The 19,450-nt window shown below is 33.9% G+C and overlaps 1 protein-coding gene across 1 annotated transcript in view; it reads right to left on the bottom strand.

The window, feature by feature from the left end:
- Positions 1-19,450, bottom strand: part of LOC128983577 (cadherin-86C-like) — a 297,541-nt gene that overhangs the window by 179,257 nt on the left and 98,834 nt on the right. The window contains exon 5 of the mRNA XM_054402910.1: positions 17,855-17,977. Within this exon, the coding sequence (XP_054258885.1) occupies positions 17,855-17,977 (123 nt within the window). The remainder of the gene's footprint in view (positions 1-17,854; positions 17,978-19,450) is intronic.

The raw sequence follows: 19,450 nt of genomic DNA, 5'->3' as shown, positions 1-19,450 counted from the left end.
TTCGCGAACTCATTCTAGCCCGCCTTACACCTTCAAACCAAATTTGATCAAAATCGGACAAAAATTACTCAAGTTATCGTGCGGATGGACACACACACATATATAGATATAGATATATAAAAATTTGAACGAATGGTGTTTTTGGCCTCTGGGGGCATCAAAATGAAAAATTAAATCGGTCCCGGGCTTAGCTCTTACCATGAGACCTACGGTAATAGCTACTTCCCTATAGGGAAATTCGCTAAAAAACAAAAACATACTAATTTGACAGTTACAATCAGATGATCTTTTGTATGCAATCCGAGTGACGTCAGAATATGACGGGAATAGCGAATAGCACACCTATGTATTTTCCTTCCACCTTGCAGAGTGATTGATATAAGTGTGCCGGCTGTTTCATTCAAAAGTTATAAGAAATATAAGAAAAATATTAAATTGTGACTGCCTTGGATTTTTTATTAAATAAATGTTGGTCTAGTTGAAAAAATATTTTGCCATCACTTTTCCTATACCTATGGCAGCCAACTTTGATTTTTCTGATTGAAGACCCTATATTTTAAGATTATGAGTTACAGTGTGTTACAACTAAGAAAAAATTACTTGTGGTGTACATTATGCGTCATGTAGCTCATAAGCAAAAAGGAGTAAGTTTAGAGAGAAAATGCTAAGAGTAAATAAGTCTTAAAATTGTAGCCTATCTACATTCTAAAAATACCATAAAATACATTGATTCCATTGTTTCAAAAATGACTGCCATTTTCCAAAATGGAAGCACATAAAAAATAGGAAAACTGTGTATTTTATGGTCTTTTTAGAATGTGTAGATGCAATTTAAAGAGTCTTATTTACTCAAAACCGTTTGAGGTAGAAAAGAACTTTAGATACAGAAGTTGTAGATAATTTAATTCTTTACTAACCATTTATCCAGATTTACCATTTAACCATTGGTTCAGCTTTTACAGACCAAAATATAAAGGCTTACATAGTATATTTTCACTGGAAATCACTTAAATAGTGATTCCCCCTAAGCCCCCCAAAAAATGTTGAATTTGTAAAACCCCTTCTTATTGCACATCTACACCTTAGGAACCCCCTATACAAAATTTGTATAATTCTAGGTGGTATGTGTTTTGAGATATAGTCATCATCTGTCAATGATTGGTATTTGCCTTTTGAAGATACAATGCACCCTTAACCAAGAGCACACATCTTATCTTATATACTAAAAAACTTTTGCAAAACTTACGACAGCTAGCCTGGCCATACTACTGGACCGAATTACACACGGTTGGTACAAAATGAAAGATACTTTCCTGTGGATGCGCAGAATCCCTTAATAAATTAAAATAGGCTCAAAAATAAGCATGAACATGAATTTTTAATTTTAAAAAATTAACATGGGCCTTATGGCTTGCCATGCTGGTGACAAAATATAAACAGAAAATCCAAAAAAATTCCTATCACATGTTTTATTTACAGTGTGGGGTGAAAATAGAGAAGTCTGTACATTACATATTTTTGGTCGAGTTTTCAAACACTGGATTACTTCTACTTTACTATATTAACTATTTTACGGAGACTTTCAAAGAAGGAACCGTCTGTGGCAGTTAGATTAATGTATCTTAAATACTAAAATTATATGGAAAGGGAGGGAAAAAAGTCCATTATGTAGGAAATGGTGAAGGAAGCAGTAAAGGCCCAGATAGCATGCACGCTTTCTGTAAACATGCGTTTGGTGTGTTTTTCGTTCGTTATTGAAAGTATGCATTGGAAGTTTGGCGAAAACTTGTTTTTGCTTCCCGTGAAAGTCTTCTGAAGCTTATTTGCTGTAAGTTTGCGGTAACGTTGCCTGTTGCCGCCTAGCGCTACGACCAGTTGCGGGATAAAAGTGAAACGCTTCAAGTAGTTCACGATGGCTCCGCACCTGTTCGTGTAGCGCTATGCGGCAACAGGCATCGTTTCCGCAAACCTGTGGCAAATAAACTCCAGAAGACTTTCACGGGAAACAAAAAACGTCTTTACGCCAAACTTCCAATGCATATTTTCAATAACGATCGAAAAACCCACCAAACGCATGGATGCCGACGGGGATTTTTCTTTTATTTAACGGCTGCCTTTTGTGGAGAGACTAACCATCATTACTGACATTCGACTTTATTAGGCGCAGGATAGGAACAACTTTGGATATACTCATCGTTAAATGGTTGTTTTAGTTTAGAAGTGAACACATTGTAAAAAAAATAAAATAAACAAATTCTGAATCATGTTTTGTATTTGGATCTTTACTATTTTACTTTCAAATGTATTGAACAAATAGTAAGACAATAGTATTATACTGTAGAAAAACTCACAAAGTTTCATTTACATTGGTTTGGGTGCATATCAGCTGTTTGTCAAGTCAATTGTTGTAAGTGTTGTGTAATGGCTGAATTTCAAGGTAGGAAAGCTTTTTGCCAGTTGGAATATTACATTAACCAATCTGTTATTAGTGTGCAACGACACTTTAGAACCAGGTTTAACGATTATCCTCCTAGTAACCACTATATTGGCAAGTGACACTTGAAATTTAAGAGAAATGGCTGCATTTGAATGTTACTTGTAGTAGGGCTGAACTTAACAATGTGCTGCCTGAGATATGGAACGAGCTCGGTGGTCCGAATAATGACACACCCCTGAACTGGCCTACAAGATCTACGGACATCACCCCCTGATTTTTTTCTTGTGGGGATACATCAAAGATAAGGCGTACACACCACCATTATCAAGCATACTTGAGATCCAGCAACGGATTACCAATGCTATCGAAACAATAGGCCTAGACACACTTTTCAAAGTCTAGCAAGAGCTTGACTACATTATTGACATCTGTCGTACCACAAGGGGTTCCCGTATCGAGCATTTACAGTTCTGTGTATCTGTGTCAAAACTTTTTGAGTTTTTCAAAAGTTGTAACCATTTTATTTCTTTGTATAACAAATAAAACTATATTTCATGTATGTATGAAATCATGAACATCATTTGTAATAACCCTGTATATACCGGTACACTCCAATTAAATTAACTGAAGTTAATTTATATAATAAGTAATGGGACGTATTTTTTTAGTTTCGCCACTGAAAAGTGAAGGAGAAATTAGCGCTGCTTTTTTCAATAACTCTCTTAATTATTCCTTATATACAGTACAAGTAAATTGAATATCCACTATTATTTTTACAAAGACTTTTTCAAACTTGGAAGGGTTTCGTGGTTAGCAGAGCACGAACGATTAATTTCTCGGATTCACAGAATCTGGGAGAAACCCCTTTCCTGCCAAGGCTCCTAACGTCATTCTAAGAATGGACTGTGTATTGAGGTCACAGAGGGAACAATGCGCGCCCGTCCTTGTAGAAACGAGAATTAGGCAACCCACCCCAAAATCGCCAATAATAGGGCCCACTTTCCTTATTCGTAACGTAACTAAGGTTATAACAAAATATATTTAATTTGTGTTATCATTTCGATGTGACCCGTTGCCCTTGCAACGTTTTTTTTTACTTATTTAAATAATTAAGATATGGTTCAAAATTTAGAAACTGTTTTCCCATAAATTTTCATCAGTATACCTGCTAATTTTTAGAAGCTAATGGTAGAATAATACTGTAGTGGTTTTTAATAATTATGTAGGCTCATATCCGTGAGTTAATTTTTATAGGAATGATTGCATAATGCATTGAGGTAAAATGTAACTGGTTTTAACTTTTAGCAACTTGAAAACAACCTTTTCTTTCTATTCTGTATAGGCCCTACTCCTGCGAAAACAGACGTGTTCGATAATTGAAACCATTACAATCAGCGAAAAAAATTCAAATGTTATATTGTGCTCGTTGATTACAATACGGTACCGATAGCCCTGCTCGGTTGTGGTTAATTGCGTCTAATCGACATTATAAAAGACATTCTCGTGAATGTCAAGTAAAAACTTGAATGTTAGTTGTATTTTATAATTTATGAAAAAACATTTTTACTACAAACCATAGAAATTTGATCCCTGAAATAATAAGAACTCTGTAATGTAAAGTATGCAATTAAAGAAAAATAAGATACACTTTTATATGATTTTGCTCATAACTTTAATCTCAGAATTATTTGTAAACATCGACAGCAGATAATTTTGTAACATACTGTACAAACGAAACCACATTAGTTTCAAAACGGCTCGTGACAGCGATTTTCGCTTTTGCGCCACTATATAATATGTTAAAATGATATGGTCAAATCTATTTCTGCCCTTGTAATTTTCCGAACTTAAACTTCATAAGTCAAGTGCTGACAATTTAAGTAACCAATTTAGTTTTTTTCACTCAATTTGGTTTTTTACTCAATTTTAAATCAACAATTTAGTGTTGTTTAGATGATCAAAGATCGAATATAAATATCGATTGCCGTTATTTCATATTTGAACAATCGTTGGCTAAACTTAAGGTGTTGGTCTACCTTTAGTGGCCTATTTTTACTGCGAATCCCTGCCAACGAGGTTCACGCATGCCTAAAAGCATCTTATGGTAATACGGTTAAAAGTTACTCTTTTAACGAGCATGCGTAGATTTTGCCCGAAAGAAACGGTTGCAGAAACATTCTCTAAACTAAACAGCCTTTGGACATTGGGAATGGCAAAACTGAAATTGAACCAGACTGATGGATAAAATTACACCAAACTTGATCGAAGCAACAATCATCAGTTCAAAGGTGAAATTTTCTTAATTCCAAGAATGCCGATAATTTAATCCGAATTACCCGTTGAATTTAAGCGACTAAAATTTTTTCTCGGTGTTTTGCTTGCGCAATCACAATTAATAAGGCACTAATGGTATTACCTCCGGTTTTAATTTCGAAAATGAATGATTTTCACTTGGCAAGCTGTATGTTGCGTGCTCACGTGTTGGGACGCCTAAAACTTATATTCTGTGTTAGAAATCGAATTAAAAAAAAAATTTTTTACCCACTAGCATTAAAGTAAAACAAAATATTCTGCAACTCCAAGAAAAATAGAGTGTACCGCTACCAATAATGATTCTAATTGTTTAATTGTATTCACAGGAATGGGAGTCTTTTGTCATCAACTAGTTTCAGCCTGCCTCTCTGATTTTGTAAATAGAATAACGGACAATCAAAATTCCAATTTTGTGTGATTTTCGTCCCGTTTTCTACCTATGTTTACTAAAAAGCAATACATCACCCCTCCAATTGCCCCAGCATATCTTAGAATACTATTCAAAGAAAACTACTTACGCAGAAGTGAAATTATTACAATATTCACCAATAAGCATCCGGCAGGAACAAAATTTCAAAAGAATCAAAAAACGTTTAAAATATTTCTTAATAAAAATCATTTTTATTCATTACACAAATTTGTAAATAAAAAGAAATATTTGATTTAAATTTTCATTTACTTTTCATAATAGACGTTTGCGTGGATTTATGTATTATTGTCTATGGTTTATAGAGATTTTGACTCTATTTTTGTATGTTATGTATTGAGTAAAGATACCCCCGCTTCAGCAAACCTAAGCTAAGCCAAAGACTAAGCGAATTTCAATTTGTTTCATTACATTTTTACTAAAACGTTTCCATAAATAAGACATATTTATTCCCAATTTAAATAACATTAGATTTAACGAGTGCTTAGGTTTGGTTTGCTGCTACAGGGAAGTCAAAAATGGGTTTTTACCAAAAGTCAATAGTATAAGATTAAATAAAAAATTTGCCTAGTTTTAACAACACAAGGAAAACTACAACAGTTTTACTTTTCTCCATAAGAATAACTTGGGAATTTTAAATTTACACTTTTTTGAATTTTTTCCGTAACCATTAGGCATACAACAATTATACTTCAATATACTATTTCTTTTTTTTTTAAGTTCTACAAAATGGTTCGGAAAGAAATTGCTAAATTTTATGTTTTTAGGGTCAAAAAAGGGAAAATCCCATTTGCGATAATCATCTGTTAAAAGAATACGTCATCTATAAAATTTCGAACAGCTGTTTGGATCAAGATTCTTGTTTCTAGCTGTCACTGATATGTTTAAACATTTAAAATGTTGTTTACTATTACATTACAGTACTGTGTAACCATTTCCGATCACGTTTGTATTCATATCCAAAACCAAGTGGGATTGATAACCGCGTGGCTTATATAACGGATTTGATTGATCGCAATATCATAATAAGTAGCTGTAAATTAAATTAAATATCTAGCCATCATCCAGGTCGGGAACCGGAGATTCTGTGTGTATCAAGTTGTACATGAGTTTTGATAACCGGGATCAGTGTTGTACAGGACTGGGAAACTTACATTTTTTTAATCATCGGTGCCAAAAACCTACAATCGATGCTTCCACTCATTAACGACATTTGAACATGTTTGATCAAGATTCGTCTAAACTTGATCATTTTGGTTCAAAGTAGACCAAATTTGATCAAGTTTGGTCAGCATATTAGAACAAGAATAATTTCTTGATCAAATGTTGACTTAGTTGACGAACTAACTAGTTGTTCAGGATTGATCAAAATTGAAGAATTTGGTCAGAGCTTGATCGAATATCACTCTGTAGTATAATGACAGTGTTTTAAGTCATTATAGCTTAAAGACTGATCAACTTTGATAAAAAGTGATCTCCACTCCACCCCTGAGACTGGCACGGGCGGGGGTGAATAGTGTCTAGTCTAGTGTGTGTAGAGGACTAGAGAGGTCAGTCTTGCACCAGCGTCCAAACGTCTCTGTTGTGCATCACTCGGCTGTTCTTCATGTTAAAAAAATTGTTATTCAAGTTGTTTATATTATTCTTTGAAACATTAATTTCATTTTTACCGAAACATCAGCGTTATTAACAGCATAGTCTTTTCAATAAGGAGTATTTTCTTAGTGTGCATTATTACTGACATTAAAGCTTCATCAATATAACTCAAGCTCAATTACATAAATATATTTTCATGGTGCGTCTACAGTGCATACAGTGCATTCAGTTAAATTTGGTTCTTTCGTCATTGGATCGCGCATACAGCTGATAAGTGTTAAGTGTGAATACAGTGACCAGTTTTTGATCTGAAATCGGACTCGTCGACACGGAGAAAGCTGCTATAGGGATGCCTGTTTTATTGCCTGTCAGTCAACCAACCCTCTTCAAGTCCACTGCCTTTGTCCATCCACTGCGTCAACTCTGAAGGAGGCCAAACTTTGTCGATCGGAGGCGACGTGTCAGGAGTGACCACTGACCACAACCCCTGGCTTCCCGAGCGCAGCCTACAGGATCAGAGCCACAACAATTTATGGGGGTAAGTGACCTCCTCTAGCTTTCGACCCGAGCTCAAATTTAACGATCGAGTAGCGAGGGTTAAAAAGACACATTTTCCCCGCGTGATAAACTATATATTTTTCGTCATATTGCACCAATGTTTGAGCAAACTGTTACAAAACTGAAATACTGTAGTTTTCATTTTAAGATAACCTCTCAAAACTAATTCTAGCTTGTTTTCAGTTTAATTTGCTAATTGAAACCAACAGCTGTTTCAATCATCTTGCCTATTGCTATTACGATTGTGTTGTACATTATATTATCGATATGTTGAACTATTTACAAAAAGGCAACAATTACTGTAACTGCAATCGGTTAAAAAATCGATACACACTTTCGATACATGCAGATGCAATAGTTTACAATAGAAATGCACATCTGAGTTGACAACAACCGCTGATATTTACTCCATTGGGGGCTAAAACCGATAGGGAGTAAAAATGCTACTTTATACCAGCAACGCATGCGTTAAAAACAGGTGTTTTGCTGCAGTATGACGAAAAATAATTGTACGGATTCCCCTTTATTTTTATTGGCCTAATTAGATTATTATAACTGTCTACTAAAGAGACATTCATTTAAAGATTGCAATATAAATTAAGCTAGGCCCTACTCATTTTTATGCCTTGAATGGACCAATAAAACATAAATAAACTGATCCTTGAGATAGAACCCAGCCCTCAAAATTTGGCGTGAATATGATGCATAAAATGTGGAATCATTTTATACAGTATAGAGATTTGTATTCAACTAATTGCTTTTGTTTTAAACTTGACCCATTATCTTTCTCTATTCAGCAATTTTAAAATGTTTACTAGCTCGTTTTCTTGTACGGTACAAATTTTGCAATCAATTTTAAACAATCTTCCTGTTCCTGATGAGCTAGAGAGTTGAAACTTGAAACATAGCTCACAAATGGATGACAATGCAATGATAAGGGTGTGTTTTGCGCATCGATCTCTATTATTAGAGATCGATGGTTTTGCGTAGCATGTGTAATCTTTGGCATCATATTCAATGATTTTATTTTCATATTTCCCTTGGACTACGCCACATGGGCCACCGAATTTTGAATGTTTAAATTTTGGAAGAATGTAAATATATCAATTTAAGTAAGCTGTAAATAGATTCATTTGACAGTTTGTTTAAAGAGTAGAGGTTGAGAGGTAAAGTTTCTGCTGCCGGAAGATTCTAAAGTTTATGACTATGAGAATAGCAAAAACATCGAATTAGAGTTGAAGGGGTTGGTTATGTATTGGCCTTATAAAATGAATTCAATATATTTACATTAAAAACTAGAAAGTAGAAAATAATTTTAGGCCAGAATAAAAAAAAACTTTTTAAAATGCCACGTTTTCAAACGAACTAAAAAGTGTAGCAAATAGTTTATAAATATGTGGAGAGAAGTACTTGTAACGTTTAAAACGAAAAACGCGGGTGCATGCAGTAGATAATAAAAGTTCAATAGCTATTTATTTGTAGTTTAAGATAATTGTAAATTAGATATTATTGCATGCGTCCAGCATTTTTAGTTTTAAATCGTACAAGTATTTATTATCTCCACATACTTATAAATTATTTTTAACTTCTTCATTCGTTTAAAAAAGTGGTATTTAAAATAGTTTTCTATTTATAAATTATTTAGTGAAATATCTGTAGTTTATAAACAAAGAATAATTGGTCCTCTTCTGTTCAAGGGAAACGTACATTATAATCGATGATTTATTTTCGATACAGGCTATTGATTTTTTTTATTCCATGATATATATAGATATTGACAAATTGAAAAATATTAGCGGACAACTACGATAAAAAATATTGTTCAGTATCAACAAACATTAAAAAATGTTGGAATAAAACTGTTCTAAACTATCCTAACTTATCAAAACTTGCTGTAAAATTTCAACATTCCGTTTGATAGGTAACCTATTCCATTTCCCACATGCCTTTATCTTATTAAATGGAATTTTTAAATGGTAACTTAAACTTAGCCTACAGCAATAGTATGTTGGGTTGGTTTGAAATATAGTTTCATTTTTTAATTCAAATACAGTAAGCAGTTCTCAATTCGTAGTTTAAATGCGTTTGAATAAATCAAACAGAAGCGAAGGAATATGGATAGTAAAGGAAGCCCAAAATATCGATAAATCGTAAAGTAATCATCGATAACCATGAATGTTCTCTTTAAAATGAAAGTACCCAAAAACGTGACTGCAGATAGGCATACATTACATTATATAACTTATGCCTATGTTAAGGTTTTTTTGTTAATATGTTTCCAACGTGGCACCTCATAAGGTCAGTTAAATTCTCATGACTTTCTTTTTAATTTTCTCACGTAATAAGATTTTTGTTGGCAGTTTTGATAAAATACAACATATTTTTGAGCCAGAAAAGTTAAAACTTTTGAACATTACAGTATTTTATTGTAATTGTTGTATTGCTGTTTCAGGGAATCAAAGCTAGCACTGGAGGATAAACATTGCCCTTGTGAGCACCCTTGGCTGGACAAACACCTTAGCAATTAATATTTTACTATGGTTGATTTTTATAATTTATTCTTTATTGAAGTTCCCCAAAATATATTTATTTAAAAAAAAATTGTGAATTTATTGCCTGTCCAACATATTCAGAGTTTTTTTCACAAACATTTTTGATTGTAATAATGGTCATATATCCATCAGTCAGTATGCACGATCTTTGACATATTTTTACATACTTTTTAAGATGAATTTTACTCATGCATATTTGCAGTATTATGAAAATCACACCAAATTTGAAATTGTAACTTCAGAACAGTTAAATTTTCTCTGTGTTGTGAAAAAAACCTAAATAAACCCCGTACATTTTTGTTTACAATAATACATTTTATGTTTTTCTATACACAATCTTTTTAATGTAATGTGAAGTTTTTAGTTCTTTGACTGCCCTTATAAATAGTGGCATACCAAGTAAAAACACTCTACTAAAATGGTTTTTACAACTAATAACCAACGATTTTAGTACCCATATTTATACAAACTTGTATTGTATTTTAAGAGTAAACAGCTCCAAGTATACACTCTTAGCTCAACCTCCGTATTAATTTTCTCTGTTTTATAATTGTATTCTACATGTTATCTTGTTAAGACTATTTTGAGAAGAAATTATAGCTTTTGAATTCTTAAATAAACTTTTTATGATAAAGGAATGCTTATTTTAATATTTTCTGCTGTCTTAAACAAATTTTGGCTTATGTAAAATGTATTTTTTCTTTTAATATAATAATAAAATAATTAATAAGATACTAGTCAATAACTTTTGAAAACTAAATTTTTGCTATTACATTTATAGAAAAAAATTATGATGATTAAATTTAGCTAAGGTTGAAGATATTTGATACATTCACAAGAAGAATTTTTTGCTAAATTCAACAATGAGATTTAGTGCACATAGGTATCAGTTAGCAAATCAGCTACAAAGATTTCCTGTAATTATCTAACAAACATTCTTTTCATATTTCTATTCAACATTCAGTGCATATTTACAGTAAATTATCTTTGCAATTCATCTTCGTACACGTCATTGAAAGCAAATGCGAAGCAGAAGGATTCCCTGTAAATGTTTGACTAACATTATTTTCTAATCTGAGAAATAAACCCAGAGCATAATTGCAGCAAGTACTCTTTGCAAGTCATGTACAAAGATTACTTGCAAGTGTTTTACAAGCATTCTTTGCTAACTCGGGAAAAACATGCAGTGTGTCATTGCAGCAAGATTTCTTTGAAAGTGATCTGCATTCATTCCCTGCACGTGTTTTACAAGCATTCTTTGCTAGCTTGAGTAAAACATTCAGTGCATGTTTGCAGCAAGATATCTTTGCAAGTCATCTGCATTCATTCAATGCAAGTGTTTAACAAGCATTCTTTGGTAGCCTGATAAAAACATCCATTGTATGTTTGCAGCACGGTATCTTTGCAAGTCATCTGCAATCATTCCCTGCAAGTGGTTCGCAACTATTCCTTGCACCTTGCTTCAAACACACGGTGAAACTTTCCAGAAAGTCTGAGATGGGGTTACTTTTATACTTGCAGCAAACGTGTTACAAATTAAAATGTTTGCAATGCATAGTTGCTGCAACCATCTTGGGTTGCCTCTGAAAGTTTATTATGAACTAACTTAAAGCTTTCTCTGCTATCTGGGGGGGAGCCGTGCGGAGTGTGGTAACCGTCTGTGGCAGTTAGATTAATGTATCTGCAATACTTAAATGCTATGGGAAAGGAGGGAAACAGGTCCAAGACATAGAGAGTGGTGAAAGAAGTAGTAAAGGCGAGCCGTGCGGAGTGTGGGAACCGTTTGTGGCAGTTAGATTAACCTATCTACAATACTTTAATGCTATGGGAAGAGAGGGAAACAGGTCCATGACGTTGTAAGTAGTAAAGGAAGTAGTAAAGGCAAGCAGTGCGGAGTGTGGGAACCGTTTGTGGCAGTTGGGTTAACGTATCTGCAAAACTTAAATGCCATGGGAAGGGAGGGAAACAGGTCCACGACGTTGAAAGTGGTAATGGAAGTAGTAAAGACGAGCATTGCGGGGTGTGGGAACCGTTTGTGGCAGTTAGATAAACCTATCTACAATACTTAAATGCTATGGGAAGGGAGGGAAACAGGTCCATGACGTTGGAAGTGGTAAAGGAAGTAGTAAAGGCAAGCAGTACGGAGTGTGGGAACCGTTTGTGGCAGTTAGATTAACGTATCTACAATACTTAAATGCTATGGGAAGGAAGGGAAACAGGTCCATGACGTTGGAAGTGGTAAAGGAAGCAGTAAAGGCAAGCAGTGCGGAGTGTGGGAACCGTTGTGGCAGTTGGGTTGCAATACTTAAGTGCCATGGGAAAGGGAGGGAAACAGGTCCACGACGTTAAAGTGGTGATGGAAGTAGTAAAGGCGAGCATTGCGGGGTGTGGGAACCGTTTGTGGCAGTTAGATTAACGTATCGTATCTGCAATACCCTACTGCTATGGGAAGGGAGGGAAACAGGTCCACGACGTAAGAAGTGGTGATGGAAGTAGTAAGGGTGAGCAGTGCTGAGTGTGGGAACCATTTGTGGCAGTTGGATTAATGTATCTGCAATACTAAGACTGCTGTCATAGTAAACTTACGATTTTCCCTGAGCAAAGTTTGGTCCCCAGGTATTTAGTAGAATACAATTCCGTAAATTTGAGCCCAAAATAACTACTGGGTAAAAAATGGCAGATTCAAGAAATATTTGAACGGTTGCCATTTTGACTTGGTTGTCCGTTTGAGTTTGAGTTTAGAGCAATGTATTTTATTAAATAAAACCTTTAATTTGATACCAAACTTGACCTATCCTGATGCTATTCAAGGATACGCATGTACAGTATTAACATTTTACTGATTTGGTTGAAATTAAATCTTATAAATTAAAAAAATTTACAAAACTTATGACAGCTTAGCCTGATCATACTACTCTGGACTGAATTACACCCGGGTTGTACCAAAAGAAAGGTTATCAGCCATATGTGTGCAGGTTTTATTTGTATTTGGAAAATATTTATGTTAATTGGGTCAAAATGGAAATTAAATTTTTCTTGTTCTTCTAGAGATTTAACATGGGGCTAATCTGTACTGTACAGGGTGTCTCACGAGAGGTGTCTCAAATTGATTACGGAAAAACCGCTTAACCTACAAGGATTATATAAAATTATTTTCCACTACATTGACCTCAAGGAATAACATAAACATATTTTTAACTTTTTCCCGATACAGGGTGTGCCAAAAACTGAGGATCACTAATTTAAATCTCGGAATTGTAAAATGTAAACATATGTCATGTCATACACCACTTTAAAGGTATTTAATATACAAACATTTTGGTGAAAACAGAAATTATTTATCTTTTTCCGTTTCAAAATGACAGCATTTTTTTTTTTTTAAAGATCTATATCTTTTTAATACTCTGTGTTTCTATACCAATGCACTTAGCCCTTCTCCGGTTGAATTTTCTTACTTGTTATTAAATTATCTTTACATTATTATGCTACAAGGTTTTTTAGAATAATAAAAATAAAAAAATAATATTTTTTTAAATTTGCAAATGCTCATTGTTCAAAATTTTTAAATAGCAACATATTTCAAGTGGCACATCATTTTATAGGTTTTTTAATTCATAACAACTTTGAAGTTTACACTTACTTCGTATCTCTTAGAGTTTTTTTGTAAATAACAAAATACCAAATTTTCCTATATCAAATGCATGTTATTTGGGTTTGACGTGGTTTAACACTAAATGAAACAGGGCCTTGACAGTTCTAAAACCAATTATTTGGACTTATGGTATTCAGCTTTGGGGATCAGCAAGTACCTCAAACATTGAAATTATTCAACATTACCAATCAAAATTATTACGTAAAATAGTCAACGCACCTTATTGGTTTGTTACCAACAGAACACTTCATAATGATCTTCAAATTCGAACAGTCCAAGAATAAATTACAAAATCTAGTGAAAAATACATTATAAAATTGGAAAATCATTCAAATCATCTTGCACTTAATTTATTGGCCTTTTCTCAACACCATTTACAGACTGAAGCGACATACGATATTGGACCTCCCATTCAGATTCGGCTAAGTGTTATCAAAATTCTCTTTGTTAGCTAGTGTTGACAGTGGTCAATCACTAGCTCATTTTCTTCAAGTTAATGTTGTATTATTATCTATATATTAATTTGAAACTGCTTTTCTTTGTCATAGCTATTTTGAGAGAACGGCTGGTCGTAGAAACTCGGTAGGGGTGTCTAAAGAAAGGTCTTGGTCTGTAGATGAGCCATCAAAAGAGAAACGTGGTAAATTCCCTTGGGGCTCTGCCCCCGTGGCCTTTAAATTCCCATCCCATGTTATTCTTATGGAGGAAAACGGGGTTTTTGTCACAGCTAATTTGAAAGAACGGATGGGCGTAGAAACTTGGTAGGGGTCTCTAAAGAAAGGTCTTGGTCTGTAGATGAGCCATCAAAAGAGGAAAGAGGTAAATACCCTTGGGGCTCTGCCCCAGAAGCCTTTAAAGTTGCCTCTTCAGATTTGTTTACAGTACGACCATATGCATAATTCTACACTACTTTCTAATGCAACAGCTGTTAATATTTAAATTGTGATTTATTGAATTTGTCAAAATGAAGTAGAGTATATGCAATGGATTTTTCTGATTTTAAAATTGATTTTCTTCTGCATCGTATCATGTTTTGCAATATAATGTTCTATTACCAAATCAGTGGAAAATCCTAATATCACAGTAACTTTTGAAATTATTTCTTATGGAGTTAACTTATATCTATTGTATTGGTTGGTTTCTGCCGTTTTTACCACTTCTTGGAGATTGTACGTAGGTAGGTGATGTTCTTTGGCATATTGCATCTGTAGACGAAACTTGGGTTGGTGTAATTATTACAATGGAAATCCTGGACAATTTTGATATAGGCTAAAAATAAAACTGAATTAACACTGTGCTACATTTCTTGAGCAATCATTGAAATAACCGATTTGCAAACAATGGAAACATAGAAAAAGTCATAGAACACAACCAAGTAGAAGAAGTAGAAATAATGTTTTTGTACACTAAAAACACTAAAAAAAAACAAGATCAGCTTTTTGAAAAAAGATAAGATATTTACAAAAGATTTTGATTATATCTAACTGTTGTGTTCCGGTAGATCGTGAGTATTTCCATAATCTTTGAGTCGCCTGTAATGCTTTGCAATTGCTCGAATTCGAGCAACAGGTACACTAGTTTATATGATTTGCTTATTGTTCAACTTGAACAGATTGTAAATTAAATAAAGTAAAAAAACAATATTTATATATATATAATAGGGAGTTACTGAGTTTGTCAAAATGATCTATTAGCAAGGTTTTTTTATTTTAACATTGATTTTCCTCTGCATCATGTCATGTTTTGTAATATAACGTTATATTACGAAATCAGTGGAAAATCGTAATATCACAGTAACACTTGAAACTATTTCTTATCGAGTTAACTTATATCTGTTGTAAGGTTTGGTTGCTGCCTTTTTTGCCACTTTTGCATATATTTATCTTATATCTATTGTACGGGTTGGTGTCTGCCTTTTTGACCACTTTTGCCTATATTTTGTCATATTATTCAAGACAGATCATCATAGGTTCAAAAGATTATTTTCACACATGTTTTCAATTATTCAATATAAAAAAATAAGTGCAGAAGGGCACGTATGAGCCGTGTCCATATTTTGTTAAACTAAGTGGTTTACAGCTACTGGATTACATGTTTAAACAACACTGCACTTCGACTGTAAAAAAAATTGGCACCAAGAGTAATTGCCATTTAGGCAGCTGCTGTCACAGGAAGGTCATGTTTCCTTTAAACTAGATCTCATCATCCTTTACAACATTTGTTGATTAACAACAATGCATGTAAACGTCGCTATTCACATAACAGAAAGTATATGCTTTTTGGAAATGCAGCATATTGCGTTGTCATTTGCATTATTTTTTGCCAATGAAGCCGCACGAACATATGAACGAGGCCCCTAACAGACAAGAATAAAAGCCAGGTTCACTACAAGTATATTCAACTACACCTAACATTCCGAAGAGAGATTATATTGAAAAATGTATGTATAATTGATAAGGCTGAGACAACTGACCGTATGAAGGTGGTGTTTTGACCCATCATTTTGAACTACATTTTTACGCTGAATTCAATGCCGCAATCATTTTTTAATTTTCATATTTGGTTTTTGAAATATTGACATTTTAAATAAAATTATTGTAATATTTCATCAAGAAATCTTGATAACAAAAACAGTATTGCGGCATTGAGTTCAGCATAAAAAAGTATTTCAAAATGATGGGTGACAACACCACCTTCATATTTAAAATAATTTATCACATTTCAAAATGGCGGATCCAAGATGGCGGCCGAAAAAAATACATACGTCATAACCAAGTGAAAATAGGTCGACAATGAATGGTGGTGTATACTTATCTTTATCTAGCATTATTTTGAGATTATGGTCTTAGTTTGTAAATGCACAATGTTAAAATGGGCTAAATATAAAATTATAAAAGTTCTCATAACTTTAGAATGGATCTTTTATTATTCTAAATAGATTGCAGCATCGTATTCAGCGTAAAAATCTAGTTTGAATCGATGGGTCACAACTCTTCCTTTACATAAAAAAAAATTGTGTGCAATGTGGTGGATCCAAGATGGCAGCCAAAAATTTATACCCAGTCAAAATGAAGTACTCACTACTCTAAATGATCTGACATGGTCCGGAGTTGATATCTTAAGAAATGTAGAAAAAAGTAGGGGGGAAACTCATTTAAAACTCACCCTGTATAATTGTTTCTAGTAATAGGTTGCTGTAAGGCCTGGCGCACACCGTCGATTTTTCGATCGGCCGATTAAAAAATCGGCCAAAAATAAATCGCCCTTAATTTATGTCTAGGCGCACACGTGGCGATATTTTAGTCGAGAAATGGATTTTTTGAGTGCATTTAAGCTATCCTAAAATGGACTTTGTTGAATTAACCTGTGTTTGTGTTCTTCTAATTAGACCATGAAAAAAAGAAGAGAACTTTAATATTGGGTTAATCCGATAGTAAGTCAGAGACTTTTAAATCAACAGTTTTATAAACTATACACTTTACGTGATGACAGTAAAAAGTTCTTTAATTACTATAGAATGTCTGTTGAAAGTTTCAGTTTTTATTTTAACAGCTGTGGCCTTTTCAGCATAGAAAACAACACAACTCACACTACTCCTGTGGAGAATAACAAGCGACTGGCCGATTTTTTAGTCGACCGTGTGCGCGGACTGATAACAATCTGTAAGTTACAGATTTTCGGGCGACAATCGCCTCGCCTACGAATCTGTGGCAAAACCCAGATTTTAAAATCGGCGCAGTTCTCGATTGCCTGTGTGCGCGCTTCCATTCAAATACATGATGCACAGATCGGCCGATGAAATAGTCGCCTCAAAATAATCGCTCGTGTGCGCCTAGCCTAAGACTATTGTAAAACCAGCAATTGCAAAGTTTCACAAATTACATACTGAAAACTTAAATGGGTGTTTTTTATGATCAGGACTGCATTAACCTTTTTCAATATTTAATTACTCCTAAATACGCTATATGTATTTATAGGGTTAAGAATATCTATAGGAAAGCACTCATCCTTATTTTGTGCAAGTTAATTTGCTAATCTATAGTTAGCAATTTAGCAATTCTATAGGTACAAAATTTAGGTGGTTTAAGGGGAAGGTTTCTGGTCTTCCCTGTTCCACTTTTTTAGCTTAATCTTTCTGTAAGCTGATCAGCTATGGACTGTTGTTTCAACATTAGGGTGAGTTGGAGGGGATGGAATCGCTTCCCCTCAAACCATCTAAATTTTGTGAATGGAATATAACTAAAAAAATATGATGAAGACTAGTGACTAAACTTAGGCATACTGTACTAATCAAACAAAAATTATGTAATACAAATTACCAGAGCATAAATTGACAATCTGTACATTGTCTGAAGTTCATAATCCAATGACTGAGCTAATTTGATAAGGCCCGTTGATGTTTCTTTTTTCGAACTCTGAACAAGACGGAATTCAGGAGCTGGCTGGAGATAGCTTCCATTAACATCTTTCTGTATGGCAGATCAAAGTAAAAATAATGACAGGATTAGTAATACCAGTGTTAGTGTTGCCAGTGGCGGTTCTAGGACCTTGTCAGCTACCGGGGGCTTGGGGGGTGTGGAATTTAAAGTGGGGTATAAGGTGGTGGTTCTTTATAAGGTGGTGGTATAAGGAAGGGCAGTTCGGGTATTTTTGTATTTTCAAAGCCAATTGGCGAATTTCTATAGCTTTAACGCATAAAACTGTGTCCAATTGTCCAAAAACTTCCATTTCACCTGTTATTTGTCTTGAGCAAGTCGACATCTATATCTATATACTTAATTATGTATACTTTTATTTAATACACAATCAAGTTTTTTGTGACAATTACTCCTCCGAAACTACTGAACCGATTGACATGTTTTTGGTGTCATTGGAAAGAGCTTAACGTGAAGTTGTGCAGGAAATTTTCTTTTTAGGGAAATAATTAGAGAGTGAGGCCCTGGGGCCCTTTAAAGTTTCGTATTTCTCCATAAGATTAACATGGAAACTCCAGCCGTTGTCAAAAATTAAAAGTGAGAAAAAGAACATATGATAATTGTAAACAGTCAGTAAGTTTGCTACAGTTTGCTACAAACATCTACTGACATGGTTGAAATTAAATATTTACAATTTGAATTTGGGTTGGGGTAAATATTACAATGGAAAAAAAGCGAGAGATCCTGGATAATTTGATATACTAAAAAGACAACAGAATTAACACTGTGCTGCATTTCTTAGTAATCATTGAAAGAGCCGATTTGGAAAACTATGGAAACACTAGCTGCTGTACCGTGCTTTGCAACGGGAAGAGGACACAAAATAGAAACATTTTGATCTTTACATTTGTTGTATAAAAAAGTTACACATCCACTAACGCTTTTAGAAACAAAATTCGGCTGCACTTTAGTATCCATTGACATAAATAAAAAAAAAAATATTATATAATGAAGTTTTATATTAAATTTAATAGTACTGCACCCTGTTGGTAAACCTTATAACTTGATAATGCTATTTAATATCATAGAACCAACTTAAACAGCTGACAAAATGCTTTTATTCCTTTTAAATATGAATACTCATAAGGTTAACATGGGAAAGTCCAGAGCCACTGGGGCGGAGCCAGAAAGGACTTTTTAGATAAGAATGTGTCTATATGTTAATCGGGAATGTGAGCTATCATCACACCAAATTTTAGCCCAATCCGACCAGTATGTTTTGCGTTTACTTGTCACAAACATACATACATCCATACATCCAAACTTTCTCATTTATAATATTAGTAGGATAGGAAAGTCATACACCACCACCAAGGAGAAGAAATAGAAATAATGTTTTTTTTTCATATTTATAATCGTTATTATGGACAACCTAATGCGGCTATGAGTAAGGCTATTTGTAGAAAACATTAAAAAACAAGATCAGCTTTTGAAATATGA

This window comes from Macrosteles quadrilineatus, unplaced genomic scaffold, assembly GCF_028750875.1.
Source record: "Macrosteles quadrilineatus isolate MER2022 unplaced genomic scaffold, UCM_ALF_1.0 Scaffold_1__1_contigs__length_201487025, whole genome shotgun sequence".
NCBI lineage: Eukaryota > Metazoa > Arthropoda > Insecta > Hemiptera > Cicadellidae > Macrosteles > Macrosteles quadrilineatus.
The sequence above is the reverse complement of the archived record's forward strand: the minus strand, read 5'-3'. Positions and strand labels throughout refer to the sequence as shown.